Source organism: Mobula hypostoma, chromosome 1, assembly GCF_963921235.1.
Source record: "Mobula hypostoma chromosome 1, sMobHyp1.1, whole genome shotgun sequence".
Lineage (NCBI taxonomy): Eukaryota > Metazoa > Chordata > Chondrichthyes > Myliobatiformes > Myliobatidae > Mobula > Mobula hypostoma.
Genome location: NC_086097.1, coordinates 166,992,221 through 167,011,379, shown reverse-complemented (window position 1 = coordinate 167,011,379; position 19,159 = coordinate 166,992,221). Strand labels below are relative to the sequence as shown.

Below are 19,159 nucleotides of genomic sequence, written 5' to 3'. Positions count from 1 at the left end.
AATATGCTTTAGGATAGAAGTGTGTCAGCCTTACGAAACCCAGCCGATTGTAACTAAATAAGTCACTGCTTAATGAAGGATGCCTGAAATGTCTAGCAAGACCCAATAAACACATGCCTTGCCAATGTCATACTTACTAAAAAAAAAAAAAAAAATTCTCTATCATGTACATACAAAATGAGATGGGGGAAAATGTCAATCAGGAAAATGTTAATGACAGACCGAGTAAAAGTCTGTTACCTTTACTAGAAGAAAGCAAAGCTAAGTAGTACAAAATTCAGTGTTCCTGTCTGCAATGTCAATATCACACTTGTCTGGCTATTTTAATTTAATTTAATTATAATTTCTTGCATAGGAACTAATTATCGATCTTTTTTATTCCAGGACATACAGGCCGCTTACTGAAAACCCTGTGTTTCACAAGCCTCACCTTTCTGCTGCTTCATGCCTTGTTTCAAATTACCATATATAGCCTACAGGTTAATAGGAAAATCAAGCCAGGATTCAATTGTAAGTATACAGTTTTTGTTACTTTTAGAAATATAGAAAACCTACACCTTCTTTAGCTTAACTATTTTTAGTTACAGGTGAGTTAGAGTTCATGTTATGGCTCTTGATCTGGATAGTAGATTTGGAATCGGCAGCTAAGGTCCAGTATTTACGAGGGCTGATTGATAAATTCGCGGCTTAAGGTAGAAGGAGTCAATTTTAGAAAACCTAGCACATTTATTTTTCAACATAGTCCCCTCCTACATGTACACCTTAGTCCAGTGGTCATGGAGCATACGGATCCCTTCTTTGTAGAAGATTGATAAGTTTGTGGCCTAAGGTAGAAGGAGATGAGTTATTAACTTGAAACTTTGCATAATCACTCAAAGAGCTGAACTGCACGTGCATTTAACGAGAGCATCTTACACATCCAGGTGGTCCACAGCAGGGGTGAATGATAAGTTTGTGGCCTAAGGTAGATAGAGACAAGTTATACAGCTCTTGTTACATGCACATGCACGTGCAGTTCAACCCTTTGAGTGATAATGCAGAAAGTTTGAAGTTAATAACTCATCTCCTTGCACATTAGGCCACAAACTTATCAATCACCCCTGCTGTGGACCACTTTCTTGAGGTTCAAGGCGCTGACTTCTACAGAGAAGGGATCTATATGCTCCACGACCAGTGGACTAAGTGTGTAAATGTAGGAAAAATAAATGTGCTAGGTTTTCTAAAATTGACTCCTTCTACCTTAGGCCATGAACTTATCAATCACCCCTTGTAGTGTTATATATCCCTTCCTATGACACACAGTTGGAATCAGAATCAGGTTTAATTTCACTGGCATATGTTGTAAGATTTGTTGTTTTCCAGTAGCAGTACATGTAGTGCAATGCATAATAAAGACTGTAAATTACAGTAATGTATGTGTATGTATACTATATATATATATATATATAAGCTATTACAGTAATGAATATATATATGAAATTAAGTATTGCAAAAAAAGGAGGGAAGAAATAGTGAAGTAGTGTATATGGTTCATTGTCCATTCAGAAATCTGATAGCAGAAGAGAAGAAGCTGCTCGTAAAACACTGAGTGTGTGTCTTCATGCTCCTGTACCACCTCCTTGAGCAGTGAGAAGAGGGTGTGTCCTGGGTGATGGCGGTCCTTAATGACGGACAGCTCCATTTTGAGATATTGTGTTTTGAAGATGTCCTCAATGCTTGGGAAGCTATCACCCATGATGGAGCTGACTGAGTTTTCAACTTTATGCAGCTTTTTCCGATCCTATGCCGTGACCTCTCCACATTGGACACTGTTGCAACTAGTTAGAATGGTGCACTTGTAGAAACTTTCTCAAATCTTTGGTGACGTGCTAAATCTCCTCAAACTCCTCATGAAATAAAGTCACTGTCGTTCTTTCTTTATAATTCCATCAATATGTTGACTCCGGGATAGATTTTCAGAGATGTTGACACCCAGAAACTTGAAACTGCTCACCCTTTCCATTGCTATCCCTCACTTAGGATTGTTGTGTGTTCCTTTGACTTCCTCTTCCTGAAGTCCACAATCAATTCCTTGGTCTTACTGACATTGAGTGCAAGGTTGTTGTTGCAATACCACTCAACCAGCTGATTGATCAATGTCCTGTACGTTTCCACATCATCATCTGAAATTCTACCAAAAATAGTGATGTTATTAGCAAGTTCATAGATGGCATTTGATCTGTGCCTGGCAACACAGTAATGGGTGTAGAGAGAACAAAGCAGTGGGCTAAGCACACATCCTTGTGTTTTGCTAGTGTGACTGTCAGGGAAGAGGAGATACTATTTCTGATCCGCACTGACTGTGATCTCCCAATGAGGAAGTTAAGAAATGAACATGAATAAACATCTATTACATCTGTAAAGCAGATGTCCTTGGAAGCTGGTGGGAGAGAAAGGAATAAGATAATAAGTGAATAATGGTAGATACAGTGAAGCAGCAATCACTTGGATCCAGTTATTTTTGTTCAGGTAATTCATTGTAATCAGGGAAGATATAATTCTAAAGAACAAACTTGTCACCAGCCTACACACGCCTTGTTTGTTTTAATGCTGAAAGTGGTAAAGTCCTTGCAATACCACACAAAAAAAATCGATACGCTCAGCAAGATTGCTGCCTCTGTCGTGATGATAAACATCTGACCCAATGACACTCTTTAAAACTTCGAAGTAGCCATTCAGCATCTGAACTGATCTGTCATTAAATGTGATGATGGTTATTTCCAGCCACCTGCCTTTTTATTCATGTACTTGTTAAGATAAAGATCTGCATCATTGAGATGAGGCAACCATGGCTTTTCTCTTTGATGAAGGATGAGAGGTTACTTGATAGAGGTGTACAAGATGAAAAGAGGTATAGATCGAATTGATAGCTGGAGACTTTTCTCCAGGTCAGAAATGGCAAATATGAAGAGGGATAAATTTAAGGAGATTGGACGAAAGTAAAGCAGGGGATATTATAGATATGTTTTTTTTTAACAGAGATGATGATGAGTGGGTGGAAAAGGTGGTAGAGACAGATATACCGGGGACATTTAAGAGATGCTTAGATGGACATGTGGATGATAGAAGGCCATGTAGGAGGGAAGAGCTAGATTGATCTCAGAGCATTTAAAAGGCTGGTACAACACCATGGGCCAGACGGCATGTACTTTGCTGTTATGTTCTATGTTCTAACTGACATTATAAAGTTAATAGAAGATAACAATTTTCACCTTTTACCCTGGAATGGTAGAGTGGGAGAGCAGATCTCTCTCTCCTATCAGATGATGTCCACTTCTCATTTATTTTAACTCTAAAGGAATCAGGGAAATCTATTCTTTATTATCTCATGAGGGAGATAGGAATGGAAGGGTGAGACAAAGTGAGCTGGGAGAAGAGACGTACATCAAGACTACTCAAGCTCTGAGGCCTGCCTTTTGTGCTGTTCATTGTCTTTACAAGTAACCTTATAACAGAAATTGAAGATCTGATATTTAGAGTACAATATAAAATGTGACTCTGTTTTCAGTGTCACTCACCAATTGCCAGATGGAACACCTGTGCTGACATTAACACCCCACAAAGTGCTGCAAAATGAGGAAACTGTTCTGCAAAACTGGTATGAAGAGTTGACAAGCTGTCAAATCAACACCAAGATCTAAAAGATGCAAAGTGAGAGGCACAGAAAAGGAAGTAAGCACTTAGCCCATTGTCAGCGGAAAAGGAGATGGATATTTCTGTCAGTCTTTAACAAATTAAAAGCCCATAACCAAATAACTTTAAGTACCAGTTCTGAGTTCTTTAAAAAGGAAGCTGAGAATTTAGTGGTTGCACTTTATTGGAGATGCAGATCATAGATCTGCCTTCCTTTAAAAACTGTCCTACAGTTTTCCACCTTGTCTCTGGGAGCTTAATGAGGTCCATTACATAGTTTGAGCACAGGTTGCTTGGGGAAAAAAGATAAACATGTTGGATTTTATAATAATTTTTTTTTGATTTAGTATGGACAGCACTTGGTGTTCATCTTCAATGGTTTTTGAACTGAGTGGCTTGATGAGTCATTTCAGAGGGCATTGCAGAATCAACCACATTTTTGTGGCCCTGGAGTCATGTGTAGGCCAGACATAGTACATTTCCTGCCTTGAAGAGCAATAGTGTCTTAATGTTTCTATTTTAAATTGAGACCACCTGACTGGCAGTATAGGCAAACATGTCTCACCTCATCCAGAGTCAAAATCTTTGCTGAATTAAGTCACTCAAATAGCTGGGGATAAAAATTAGGACAGTGGCTGAACACTATGAGATTCAAAAGCTAGTTAACTGATGCAGGGATTTGATCCAAAACATAAACAATTATTTTCCCCTCTCAACTTATGGGGCTCCGCCTGCAGATTATTTGTTGCTCCAGATTCCAGCCTCTGCTGTCTCTGGTGTCTTCAGTTCAACTGATGGAACTGACCAAGGAGTGTAATCCAAGTATCGAAAAAGAAGCATCAATCATAGGGCATGGTTCAGGAAAGTATAAATGCTGCATTTCAGATTACCACCCGTACTAAGATACAATTAAAAGGGTAACTCTGTAGTTAGTGTCAAAGAATGTACAAGAATCTCAGTTGTATTGGGAGTCTCTGTAGTGGAATATAGTATATACGTATCAATTAGATTCCATGTCTTGTATAATAAAATTGTGGGGTAAAGTCCAGATTTAAACTTGTAGAGTAAACAATAAATGATGTCATTTATTAATCATTGTCTTGGCACCTTTGTACTGGTAATGCCATGAATGGAAAGTCCTACAAAAAATCGTGGATATGGCCAAGTGCATCACTACCACCAGGTTCAGGATCAGTTGTTACCTCTCTTGAACCAGAGGGGATAACTTCACATGCCCCAGCACTGAACTCTTCCCACAACCTATAGACTCACTTTCAAGGACTCTTCCTCTCATGTTCTTGATATTTATTGCTTATTTATTATTATTATTATTTTATTTTTATCTTTCTTTTTGTATTTACACAGTTTGTTGTCTTTTGCACATTGGTTGTCTGCTCTGTTAGTGCAGTCTTTCATTGATTCTATTATGGTCATTGGATTTACTGAACATGCCTACAAGAAAATGAATTTCAGGGTTGTATATGACATATGTGTACTTTGATAATAAAATTACTTTGAACTTTAAATGAGGAATTAAAAGACAGATATTTAACAAAATGCCTGTTGCCACATTGCCAAGAGCGCAGTGTCTCTCACAGCTGTGGCCAGTGTCTCCTTACTGCTGTCCTCTTTGAGTACATCAAATTTCCAGAGATATGACCATGAATTATCAAAACTGAAAGTGTGCTACACTGTCAGAGTTGCTCCCTTTTAGCCGGGTTGTTGAAAGCTGTGCCATGTGTACGTCCCAGTTTCTAATTGAAATGCTATTGTCCAATTGTAAAGCAGTGTCCTTGTTAATATTTATCTCATAATTTACATCGTGAAAACAGATGATCAAGTCAGTATTACACTGTTATTTGCAGGAGCTGTTGTGCAAGTTTACTGCCACATTTCCTGCATTATCATCATGATCGTAAATTAATTTGACAGAGCTTTGGTCTTTCAAACCTCAGTTCATCCCAAAACTCTGTCCAATCAATGTCCAATTGTTTTTTTTTGTTCCTACTTGACCAACTATAAAGATTACTAAAAAAGCACTGAAGAGCATTAATTATCCTGTTTACCCTTGTTTGGAACTTTGCAAACTCAATACTGCACCATGTAACTGCCTGTTGGATAAATACAGGCCAGTGTTCTGTTTTCCAGTTGGAAAAGGACTATAGCAAGTATTAGTTACTTTATTTGGAAGAAGTCCTGCTTGAGGAATATTCTGAATCTGTCCTTTGCAATATATTGCCATAATTTGTTTGAAAGGCTTACATGGAGAAATAGATAATACTGGATTTTGTGGTTGTTATCAAATACATGTTGAAAATGTAGTAGTTAACACAGATAACACAGTTGATCATGTTAACAATTTTACATTTTAACAATTTAACCTACCATTGATTCTGCTGTGGTGTTGCTTAGAGTGACTTAGGGAACTTGCTCTTTGTACTTTGCTCATAAGTGATACTTCTATTTTCTGTTTTTCTCTCTGTCCTCTCCTTACAAAAAGGAGACCATTCAGCTCATCAAGTTCATCCTGTTGATTCCATTCCTCCTCTACTTACCACTCAACGTATTCTCCCTTGCACATGCAATCAACTCTCCTTTAAATCATTTTGCCATTATCTGATAGATTATCTAAGGGACAATTTACACTGGTCTATTCACCTATCAGCATAAGCTTGGAATCTGCAAGAAAACTGGAGCCTCTGGGCCAAACCCATGTGCTCACAGGGAGAGCATCCAAACTCTGCACCTTCATCTCTGAGGGGTCCCTGGAGCAAGAGGACAGCATCACCAACTGTTGTACACTGTGCTGCCCTTGACATGAAGGGCAAATTTCCCTGCAGCCTTTGTGGCATGTGCCTGCACACTAACACTAGTGGAACTTCAGGGCCCGGCTCATTTGCATTCAGTCTGCATATATGTTGCATGCATTAAGGCAAATGGAACTGCATTTTCAAAATGGAGTTCATCACAAATGTTTTGTGCTGCATTGAAAACTTGGGACTGCAATCAGGCAATGCTTTTGGAATTTAAAATAAGCATAGACTTGTAAATTTCTGAGAAGTATTGACTTTCTGACTACTGAAACCAGAGAACTGAGTGTAAGAGACATAGATCCAGGCAGGGATATAAGCCTGAAATGAGGAAGATTGTGAAACTTTCAAATTCTCTCCTCTCCAAGACATTGGATGCCCTGTTGAGAATATTTTAAGCACTGAAATGAATAGATTTTTTCAGCAAGAATTTATGGAGATTATAAACTCAAGAGATTATGTTGAGAAGTGTATTTGAGGCACAGGAACAATCAAGTTCTTATTAAACAGCAGTACAGACTAATGGGGCTGTATGGCTTTCTCCTGCCCTCATTTCCTATGTTCATATCATTGACAAGCCCCTGGCGGTATTTCCTATGTTTCTGGGTTTACAGCCTCAAGGGAAGTTGAGGAAATGACTGTGGTGGTGACCAGAGTGTTTGAGCTACTAGTGAAAAAATAGTGAATAATTTATGGCACAGCTTTCCAAAGTTGCAAAATTACTGCTTTAGTGACAGTAAGTCATTTTGAGACATCCAAGGGTGTAAAAAGTGCTATGGAAATGCAGGTACCTCTTTTCCTCTCTTCTTCTTTACTCCTTGTTATCTGATAAATCATCTGAAGGGATAATGATTACTTAGAGCAGTTACAGATACCTTTCAGACGATATACACTCAGTGGCCAATTTATTAAGTAGTGGAGTGGAGCCCAGCGTGGTCTTCTGAACCCTTAGCCATCCACCTCAAGGTTCAATGTGATCAGAGATGCTCTTCTGCACACCTCTGTTGTAATGTGTGGTTATTTGGGTTACTGTCGCCTTCCTGTCAGTTTGAGCCAGTCTGGCCATTCTCCTCCGACCTCACTCACTAACAAGGTGTTTTGCCCACCGAACTGCCACTCACTGGATGCATTTTGTACCTTCCCCATTCTCTGTAAACTCTACAGATGGTTGTGCTTGAAAATCCCAGGAGATCAGCAGTTTCTGAGGTACTTAATCCACCCTATCAAGCACCAACAATTGTTCCATGCTCAAAGTCACCTAGTTCACATTTCTTCCCCATTCTGATATTTGATCTAAACAACAACTGAACCTCTTGACCATACCTGCATGCTTTTATGCATTAAGTTGCTACCACATGATTGGCTGATTAGATATTTGCCTTAACGAGCCAGTGTGGAGGTGTGTCTAATAAAGTGGCTAAGCATGTATTTGAGGCACTGTTTATTCTGTGTCCTTAATAGGATGAGCCCATCTGGTCTCATGCAGACAAAGATCAAATTTTCAAATGTTGTGTGGAAATTACAGAAAGATCTTATTCAACAAAATAAAACAAACTTCTTTGGCTGAAGCCAACTTCTCTATAATCTTCAGTGTTTTCCAGACATCCATTGATGTGGTGAAGAGACCTGGAGTCTCTTACCAAACTCCATTTTATAATATTTTAGAAACACCCAGTTCACTTTCAAAACTACTGAACTTGACTTGGTAACCTTTTCTGTATGCTATATTAAAAATCTAAAGAAAATATTTCCTATATTATCAACTTTAGAAACAATAGCCCCTTTTAGAGGCATATGAATACTTGTTCACCATTCTTTCTCTTGGGAACTGTTTAAATCTGTTTTAAGCCAGTAAAAGTTTTGTTAAAACATGTTTTACCTTCCAATTTGAGTATGGCATATAAGAAGATGTATTGTGTGGGGTTCTTGATGGGGATAAATTCCTTTTTGTGCTGGAACGGTGAACACAAGCAGTCCCAGATTATGTAAGGGTTCTGCTCCAGAGAAATGTACATAAACTGATTTCTCCTTAAGTCAGAATTGCCCTGTTTCTGTAACTACCTTATCTCTGCATGCATTAGGTGTGATTCCATGTCACTTTAACACTACCCATAATTAAATAGTAAAATGTATGCTGTATTCACTTATCAATAGTACTGAGAAATATTTTATCATTGATATTATCTTTTTGAAAAAAAAGCTTAAAAAATGTATGAAGGAATTTGTGTAAAGATGGATTTTCAAAAGTCACATCATTCATAACCTGGGGAGCCCCGGTACTGCTTTCACATCTTGAAGAAAATGAACTGCTCCTGGTGAAGATTGTGCTAATTATCTTGTGATATTTTAAACCCAAGTACAGATAGATTAACACATATCAATAAGAATTCAAAGTATGCAGAAGTTAACGCACATTTGTGCGCACTTGCACCCTCATGGTTTCTTGTCACATAGAGGGAGGCCATTCTGCCCATTGAATCTCTACCAGCTTTTAGAACAGTTTCATCAATCCTGTTATTTTATCAATTTCCCTGTAATCTGTTCTGTCACACATGCCTGTCAGCACCTTCCTGATTCTCCCACCAACTACTCAGACTATGGAAAATTAACAATATCTGGTTAACTAAGCAATAGCATATCTATTCGAAAAATTCAGGTAGACAACTGGAGCATGTCCAAGGACACTTGTGAAAATCGCAGAGATAAGGTGCAGGCTCCATTCGGACTGATTTGTGCTTAGTATGGAAACTAGATACCGAGATTTTTGTACAGTATTGATATAATCGTGCATGCACATTTACACAAACCACAGACACATACATGTGGTAAAAACATATAGCTTTTATGGTGACTTTTATTCGGTTGGCAGCAGACCAGGATATCCTAAATTCCCACTGTTTTACATTTTGTCATATTAATATGGATACTCAAATATTTGTAAATCCATTACAGTGTTCTATTCTCTTGGTTTCCTGATTAGGCAACACAGATCATTGGGCATTGTCACAGGCAGTAAGTTACTTTCTGGTCTTATGTAAATCTCATGTGGCCCTTATCTAGGAAGCAAACTTTCCTCAATCAACTGCAGATCCAAGTGCAAAAAAATAAAGGATGTGCTGAGATCCAGCTGAATAGTTATTACAGACTCTGCTTTTACAGGAACCTGCATCATCCCGATAACAGTCTCTCTGCTCGGCTCAATTTTATTGATCCTTTTTATAATTTGATCAAACAGAAAATGTTCTTCGCGGACAGTCCCCTGGATTAGACGGTGCAAATACAGATAACATCACTGTAGCTCTGCAATTGATAACTATACCAATGTGTTTCAAGCCATCTATGTGTCAGGTGATAAACAAAGTGAAATAGGGAATGAGGCATCCTTATTATTGGGTACTAGTATGACACTGTTGCTGGGTCTTTTTGGGTGTTCTGTCCTCATAGTTGAGTCCGTTGACTATGCTTAACCTAGCTGTAATAGAAGCAACAGTATTGGCAAAATAATCTGGTTATTTAGCACGACAACTTTTGCACCATTCTGCTATTTTGTCCATATCATAGAGTCATACAGCATGGAAACAGGCCTTCAGCCTGAGTGGTCCATGCCGACCAAGAATCTTGCCTAAGCTAGTCCCATTTGCCTGTGTTTGGCCCATATCGTTCTAAACCTTTCCTATGTACACAACTTTTCAATGTCTTTAATCTACCTGCCTCAACCACTTCCTCTGGCAGCTTTTCTCATGGTATTTATTGTTGTAATTTTATTATCTTGCATATAATTTCATGCAAGCAATGGGTTTCATTGCATCCTGGTGTATATGACAATAAGTTAATCTGAATCTGCTTGGAGTAAAATCAGAATCAGGTTTATTAACACTAACATACTGCATGTTGTGATTTTTTTTATTGCGGCAGCAGTACAGTGCCGAACAAAAAATACTATAAGTTACAATAAAAAATAAAACACATAGTGAAAAAGAGGGATAATGATGTAATGTGTGTAGTAGACAGAGATAAAAGGTTTTCTGTGTTGAATTGATGAGTACTACTGTGATGTCCTGGGGCAAATGAACTGCCCCAGTGAAGTTCCAATCAGTTATCCTCTTGTAGTATTTTAAACATGCTGAGAGACAGACAGACAGACAGACAGACACACACACACACACACACACACACACACAAACACACACAACACACAAGCATGCATATTTTGGAATGCAGTCCCTGCAGTGATGCCCGGAGCACACTCTTCAGCTGATAGCAAGGGACAGATAGCTTTGGCTTGAAGGAGGCCAAGGAATGGGCACTGTTTACTGGAGGATAGAGTGGTATTTCAATTAAGTGACTGGATTGTAATCTAGGTGCCTGTACTAATGAATGGGAGATTTGTTTGAATCACATGTATAAAATACAGTTGTAAAATTTTTCAATTTAAATAAATCTGGAATTGAAAGCACTTACAAGGGTAAGCAAATTGAAGTAAAATCACATCTGAATTATTCAACGTCTTAAAGCGAAGGAAAAAATTTCCACCTTCATGCAGTCTGCCCTACCTGTGAGCCAAGTAACACTTAGCTTGCACCTAAAATGTTTCAGCAACCTGATTGGTTAGAAGATGGTCTACCATTCCGTTAGAAGATTGGGCAACATGCTAGTGTAACAGTTAGTGCATCACTTTACAGCACCTGTGATCATCACAGAAACACAGAAAATAGGTGCAGGAGTAGGCCATTCGGCCCTTTGAGCCTGCACCGCCATTTATTATGATCATGGCTGATCATCCAACTCAGAACCCAGCCTTCCCTCCATACCCCCTGACCCCTGTAGCCACAAGGGCCATATCTAACTTCCTTTTAAACATAGCCAATGAACTGGCCTCAACAGTTTGCTGTGGCAGAGAATTCCACAGATTCACCACTCTCTGTGTGAAGAAGTTTTTCCTAATCTCGGTCCTAAAAGGCTTCCCCTCTATCCTCAAACTGTGACCCCTCGTTCTGGACCTCCCCAACATCGGGAACAATCTTCCCGCATCTAGCTTATGTTACGTACCCCGTAACTGGGTTGCCAAACCAGCAGAAATGGATCACTCAGTTGGAGTCTGGAGTACTAGAACTAAGAAAGTTTTATTAAAGAAACAAGCAACACAGTAATCGAAAGGATAATAAATGCAACAGTTCAGTGATGATAAACACACATGTGCACAGAATTAAGATAACAGCATCAATCAAGCTCTATCGTTGTCTAGGGGTAAATGACCAATTTCAAAATGACTCAAAGTTCAGTCCAGTTTAGTAGTTCAGTTCGCAGTAATCGTTGCCATGGCGGTGGACAACGTGGGGGAAGAGAGACATAGAATAGGAACAACTCATCATTCAGCACAGCTTCACTCACAGACCAGCGGGATGGCTCACAAACAGCTTTTGGGCAGGTCCTTGGTGATGTCACCTGAGGTCACCGACTGTGACCCCTCCTCCAGATGCGGTCGATCCTCTGCAGTGAACCCGGCACCCAGGCAAGGGCGGACACACACCGGGTTCCCGCTGATCGTACCTTTCCACCCTTGTCGTTGTCTGGGACTTCTCACCCACTCGTGAGAAGCGCACCGCTTCCAGGGTCTCGTTACCTCGGGTGGCGTGTGTGTCTGTCTTAGCGAACCTGTCCCTTTTTATCCCCCTGCTGGGGTATCGCCTGTCCATCACTTCAAACAGTTCAGGGTTCAAAGGGGGGGAGCCGCTCCAGACAGCTCTTCCTCCCACATCCCTTCATTACACATCTCCAGACGCTGCTCCATTGTTCCTTATCTCTCCTTCCCCTGAGGGCAGGTGGCAGACCAACTGCTGATGCCACTGATGCTAGCCCAGGCCAGCAAACATCTTAATTTTATGTGTATTCTCGTAACACCTGTCCAATCCCTTTAGGATCTTATACGTTTCAATCAGATCCCCCCTCAATCTTCTAAATTCCAACGAGTACAAGCCCAGTTCATCCAGTCTTTCTTCATATGAAAGACCTGCCATCCCAGGAATCAATCTGGTGAACCTTCTTTGTACTCCCTCTATGGCAAAGATGTCTTTCCTCAGATTAGGGGACCAAAACTGCACACAATACTCCAGGTGTGGTCTCACCAAGGCATTGTACAACTGCAGTAGTACCTCCCTGCTCCTGTACTCGAATCCTCTCGCTATAAATGCCAGCATACCGTTCGCCTTTTTCACCGCCTGCTGTACCTGCATGCCCACTTTCAATGACTGGTGTATAATGACACCCAGGTCTCGTTGCACCTCCCCTTTTCCTAATCGGCCACCATTCAGATAATAATCTGTTTTCCTATTTTTGCCACCAAAGTGGATAACTTCACATTTATCCACATTAAATTGCATCTGCCATGAATTTGCCCACTCACCCAACCTATCCAAGTCACCCTGCATCCTCTTAGCATCCTCCTCACTGCTAACACTGCCACCCAGCTTCGTGTCATCCGCAAACTTGGAGATGCTGCATTTAATTCCCTCATCCAAGTCATTAATATATATTGTAAACAACTGGGGTCCCAGCACTGAGCCTTGCGGTACCCCACTAGTCACCGCCTGCCATTCTGAAAAGGTCCCGTTTATTCCCACTCTTTGCTTCCTGTCTGCTAACCAATTCTCCACCCACACCAATACCTTACCCCCAATACCGTGTGCTTTAAGTTTGCACACTAATCTCCTGTGTGGGACCTTGTCAAAAGCCTTTTGAAAATCCAAATATACCACATCCACTGGTTCTCCCCTATCCACTCTACTAGTTACATCCTCAAAAAATCTATGAGATTCGTCAGACATGATTTTCCTTTCACAAATCCATGCTGACTTTGTCCAATCATTTCACCGCTTTCCAAATGTGCTGTTATCACATCCTTGATAACTGACTCCAGCAGTTTCCCCACCACCGACGTTAGGCTAACCGGCCTATAATTCCCCGGTTTCTCTCTCCCTCCTTTTTTAAAAAGTGGGGTTACATTAGCCACCCTCCAATCCTCAGGAACTAGTCCAGAATCTAACGAGTTTTGAAAAATTATCACTAATGCATCCACTATTTCTTGGGCTACTTCCTTAAGCACTCTGGGATGCAGACCATCTGGCCCTGGGGATTTATCTGCCTTCAATCCCTTCAATTTACCTAACACCACTTCCCTACTAACATGTATTTCGCTCAGTTCCTCCATCTCACTGGACCCTCTGTCCCTTACTATTTCTGGAAGATTATTTATGTCCTCCTTAGTGAAGACAGAACCAAAGTAATTATTCAATTGGTCTGCCATGTCCTTGCTCCCCATAATCAATTCACCTGTTTCTGTTTGCAGGGGACCTACATTTGTCTTTATCAGTCTTTTCCTTTTTACATATCTATAAAAGCTTTTACAGTCCGTTTTTATGTTCTCTGCCAGTTTTCTCTGATAATCTTTTTTCCCCTTCCTAATTAAGCCCTTTGTCCTCCTCTGCTGAACTCTGAATTTCTCCCAGTCCTCAGGTGAGCCACTTTCTCTGGCTAATTTGTATGCTACTTCTTTGGAATTGATACTATCCCTAATTTCTCTTGTCAGCCACGGGTGCACTACCTTCCTTGATTTATTCTTTTGCCAAACTGGGATGAACAATTGTTGTAGTTCATCCATGCAACCTTTAAATGCCTGCCATTGCATATCCACCGTCAATCCTTTAAGTGTCATTTGCCAGTCTATCTTAGCTAATTCACGACTCATACCTTCAAAGTTACCCCTCTTTAAGTTCAGAACCTTTGTTTCTGAATTAACTACGTCACTCTCCATGTTAATGAAGAATTCCACCATATTATGGTCACTCTTACCCAAGGGGCCTCTCACGACAAGATCACTAATTAACCCTTCCTCATTGCTCAAAACCCAGTCCAGAATAGCCTGCTCTCTAGTCGGTTCCTCGACATGTTGGTTCAAAAAACCATCCCGCATACATTCCAAGAAATCCTCTTCCTCAGCACCTTTACCAATTTGGTTCACCCAGTCTACATGTAGATTGAAGTCACCCATTATAACTGCTGTTCCTTTATTGCACACATTTCTAATTTCCTGTTTAATACCATCTCCGACCTCACTACTACTGTTAGGTGGCCTATACACAACTCCCACCAGCGTCTTCTGCCCCTTAGTGTTACGCAGCTCTACCCATATCGATTCCACATCTTCCCGGCTTATGTCCTTCCTTTCTATTGCGTTAATCTCTTTTTTAACCAGCAACGCCACCCCACCTCCCCTTCCTTCATGTCTATCCCTCCTGAATATTGAATATCCCTGAATGTTGAGCTCCCATCCCTGGTCACCCTGGAGCCATGTCTCTGTGATCCCAACTATATCATAATCATTAATAACAATCTGCACTTTCAATTCATCCACCTTATTACGAATGCTCCTTGCATTGACACATAAAGCCTTCAGGCGCTCTTTTACAACTCTCTTAGCCCTTTTTAATGCTTGCCCTGGATTTGTCAGCCTGCCACTTTTACTTTTCCCCTTTGTACTTTTTGCTTCTATGCTCACTTTACACCCCTCTGTCTCTCTGCACTGGTTCCCATCCCTCTGTTGTGAACTAACCTCCTCACACCTAGCCTCTTTAATTTGATTCCCACCCCCCAACCATTCTAGTTTAAAGTCACCTCAGTAGCCCCCGCTAATCTCCCTGCCAGGATATTGGTCCCCCTAGGATTTAAGTGTAACCCGTCCTTTTTGTACAGGTCACACCTGCGCCAAAAGAGGTCCCAATGGTCCAAAAACTTGAATCCCTGCCCCCTGCTCCAATCCCTCAGCCACGCATTTATCCTCCACCTCATCGCATTCCTACTCTCACTGTCGCGTGGCACAGGCAGTAATCCCGAGATTACTACCTTTGCGGTCCTTTTTCTCAACTCCCTTCCTAGCTCCCTATATTCTTCTTTCAGGACCTCATCCCTTTTCCTACCTATGTCATTGGTACCTATATGTACCAGGACCTCTGGCTCTTCACCCTCCCACTTCAGGATATCTTGGACACGATCATCGATGAGGGTTCACTTCCCACTACTGCCTGTAAGGAGCTTACACCTTCTCCCCGTCACTGCATGGGTTTCTTCAGAGTACTCTAGTTTATTCCATGTTCCAAAGATGGGTTGGGGTTTGTGAGTTGTGGGCGTGCTAAGTTGGTGCCCAAAGAACGGCAACAATTATGGGCTGCTGAGTAGATCCTGCAGGTTTGATTTGATGCAAACAACTCATTTCATTGTATGTTTCAATGTTTAAAGCTAGTCTTAGTCTTTAATCGTAACCAATACACTTTAGGGCATTTAGAGCAAGGCAATAAATAACAGCTTTTACCCTGCATAACGAATAAGTATAGAATCTCTTACTAACTCTTCCTTCAGTTAGTCCTGAAGAAGGGTCTCGGCCTGAAACGTCGACTGTACCTCTTCTTAGAGATGCTACCTGGCCTGCTGTGTTCCCCAGCAACTTTGATGTGTGTTACTTGAATTTCCAGCATCTGCAGAATTCCTGTTGTTTGAATAAGTATAGAAATTGCATTTGCTTTAAAGTCTCTTGAGTTATCAAGACGAACACAGGAACTTGAAGATTTTATTGGAGACAATAATGAAAGCCTAGTTTTGGTCTGATTAGATAAGTTACTTGAGTCTGAGAGACACTATATTAGAAGACATCAGTGCACCTTTTGACCATATATATTTACATTAGAAGCCAGGAAATACTTGGAGAAATGTCGTCCTCAGGAATAGTTACCACTGGGTATGGAAAATGTGGCATATGATCATAGCTGAATGAGTTCCTTCCCAGATGAGATATCCCATCCCAAGCTGTGGAAGATGACCATTGATATTGTTCAAGGCAATCTCCTTAAATTGGCTTATTTTGGAAGATCTTTTGAGAAATTGCATCAGTTGGAGCTCATAGTAGTGGGTCAGTTGCAAAATAGTTCAGAATGCAGGTGGATTGTGTCATATCGAGGCATGCTTAGTGTGTTAGTTGACTTTTGTCTATACTTTTTCAGATTCTAATCAATCAGGTTCTACGCAGCAACTGCTGTAAGGAATACTTATAATTTTAATATGTGATTAACTGAAAAATTAAGTATCAGATCATGAAGTTCCAACTCCTAGCTATGCACTCCTGTCAGCCGCATTTCCTCTACACATTTTCCCTATGGGTGCTGCAAATTATTCTCTCCCTAGTATCCATCCAGTTCCCTCTTTAAAGTCCTAATTAATTATCTCTTAGCACTCTTATGAGTATGATGTCTGGGTCAAAACACCCACTGTATAAAATAATTTTTTTTATCTTACTGCCCATGTATTCACTCCAAAATGTTAAACCTGTAACCTATGGGCCTTGAACCAGCTTCCGTCCATTCATCTCCAACTAAAACAGTTGCCATTGTCCCTACCTCTGTCCAGTCTCCTTTTGGCATTCTTTCCAGATTCTTCACTCCCACCTTCTAGCTGAAAGTCTCCAAGGTTTAAAATGAGCTCGGAGCCTTCTAGAACTTTTCAGCTAGCTGCAATCATAACGATCTCTTAGACACTCGGCATAGGCCAATAAAAAGCAGCGAGGTGTAAGCGGAGCGGCTATTGTTGATGTAGACAGTATTGGACAAGAACAGACAGAGGATCTAAGAAAGTTTCTAGCATGTATTTTTTTGTCTCTAATTCTTTGTCTATTAGTCCATAGCTAGTGCAATGAAAATAGATCCAGAGTAAGTGGTATGTTTCTTATGTGAGGGTTAGTGGTATGTTCCTTGTGTGAGATATGAGATCTCTGAGAGACCTCCAGTTTTCCTGATCACTACATCTGCGCAAAGTGTATTGAGCTACAACTCTTTAGAGACCGTACTAAGGAGCTGGAGCTGCAGCCTGATGTCCTTCAGCTCATATGGGAGAATGAGGATGTGATAGATAGGAGCTATAGGGAGGTAGGAGACAGGTACCTGGGAGATGGAAAGGGAATAGGCAGCCAGTGCACAGTGCCCCATTGCCATTCCCCTCAACAATAATACACCGCTTTGGATATTGTTGGGGTATCCAACAGTAGGATGACCTAGCGGGGGGAAGTTGCAGCAACTGGGTCTCTGGCAGTGAGTCTGGCTCTGTGGCTCAGAAGGGAAGGGAGAAGAATGTGCAGAAATAATAGGGGATTCCATAGTTAGAGAAGTGGACAAAAGATTCTGGGGACATGAAAGAGACACCAGGATAGTATGGTACCGCCCGTGTGTCAGAGACTGGGATGTCTCAGATCAGACTGACAACATTCTAAAGGGGGAGGGTGGAGAGCCCGAAGTTGTGGTACATATTTGTACCAACAGCATAGGTAGGAAAAAGGAGGAGGTCCTGAAGAGAGGATACAGGGAGTTAGGTAGAAAGCTGAAAAGCAGGACCTCCAGGGTAATAATCTCTGTATCGCTGCCTGTACCACATAACAGTGAGAGTAAGACTTAGAATGGTATAGCAGATGAATGGATGGCTGAGAAATTGGTGCTGGAGGCAGGGTTTGAGATTTCTGGATAATTTCTGGATCATCCAGTCAAACCTTTATAAAAGGACAGGGTTACACCTGAACCCAATATCCTTGCGGGCAGGTGTGTTCGAGCTGTTGGGAAGGATTTAAACTAATTTTGGCCGGGGCATAGGAATGTGAGTGGTAGGGCTGAGGATAGAGCAGTTGGTATACAACCAGAGGTGGTATGTTGTGAGATTGTCAGGAAAGACTGGCAGATGGCAGGTCAAAATTGCAGTCAGTGGGATGAGTTGCAGTGTAACAGGAGACAAAATCGAAAAGGTGGCGAATACAGGACTTGAAAGTATTAGGTTTGAATGCACACGCAATGTATGGAATAAGGTAGATGATCTTGTAGCAAAATTAGAGATTGGCAGGTATGATGTTGTGGGCATCACAGAATGGTGGGTAAAAGAAGATGATAATAAGGAGCTTAACATCCGAGGATACACATTGCATCAAAGAGTAGGCAGAGAGGTTGGGGTGGCTCTGATGGGTAAGAAATGAAATAAAATCCTTAGAAGGATGTGACATTGGATAGAAAGATGTAGAATCCTTCTGAGTAGAGTTAAGAAACTGCAGGGGGAAAGGACCCTGATGAGAATGATATACAGGCTTCCAAACATTAGCCAGGATGTGGGATACAAATTACAATGCAAGACAAAACTGGCAATGTTATGATAGTCATAGGGGATATCAATATGCAGGTAGATTGGAAAAATCAGGTTGGTGCTGTACCCCAAGAAAGGGAGTTTGTAGAATATCTATGAAGTGTTTTTTTAGAGTAGCTTGTGGTTGAACCTACTAGGGGAAAGGCAATTCTGGATTGGGTGTTGTATGATGAACCAAATTTGATTAGTGAGCTTAAGGTAAAAGAACCCTCAGGAGACTGATCATAATATGATAGAATTTATCTATCATCCACCTGCCTCTGTTTCCTACTCCACCCCCTCCTCGATCCTCCTCACACCTCCTCACATCCACTGGCCTCACCTCAGCTCTTACCCTCTCTTAATATCAGCCATCTTCTCTCTCTGCTCTCAGTTCCAATGCTGCCTGACTTACTGACTTCCTCCAGAAGTTTTTTTTTTTCATTTTTGGTCTAGATTCCAGTAACTGTATTATTTTG

General features: G+C 40.9%; 1 protein-coding gene across 3 annotated transcripts in view; it reads left to right on the top strand.

Annotated features, from left to right (window-relative positions):
• Positions 1 to 19,159, top strand: part of LOC134352116 (piezo-type mechanosensitive ion channel component 2-like) — a 627,709-nt gene that overhangs the window by 264,021 nt on the left and 344,529 nt on the right. For all 3 annotated transcript variants that reach the window (XM_063059335.1, XM_063059328.1, XM_063059345.1), the window contains exon 3: positions 385 to 510. In XM_063059335.1, the coding sequence (XP_062915405.1) occupies positions 385 to 510 (126 nt within the window). The remainder of the gene's footprint in view (positions 1 to 384; positions 511 to 19,159) is intronic.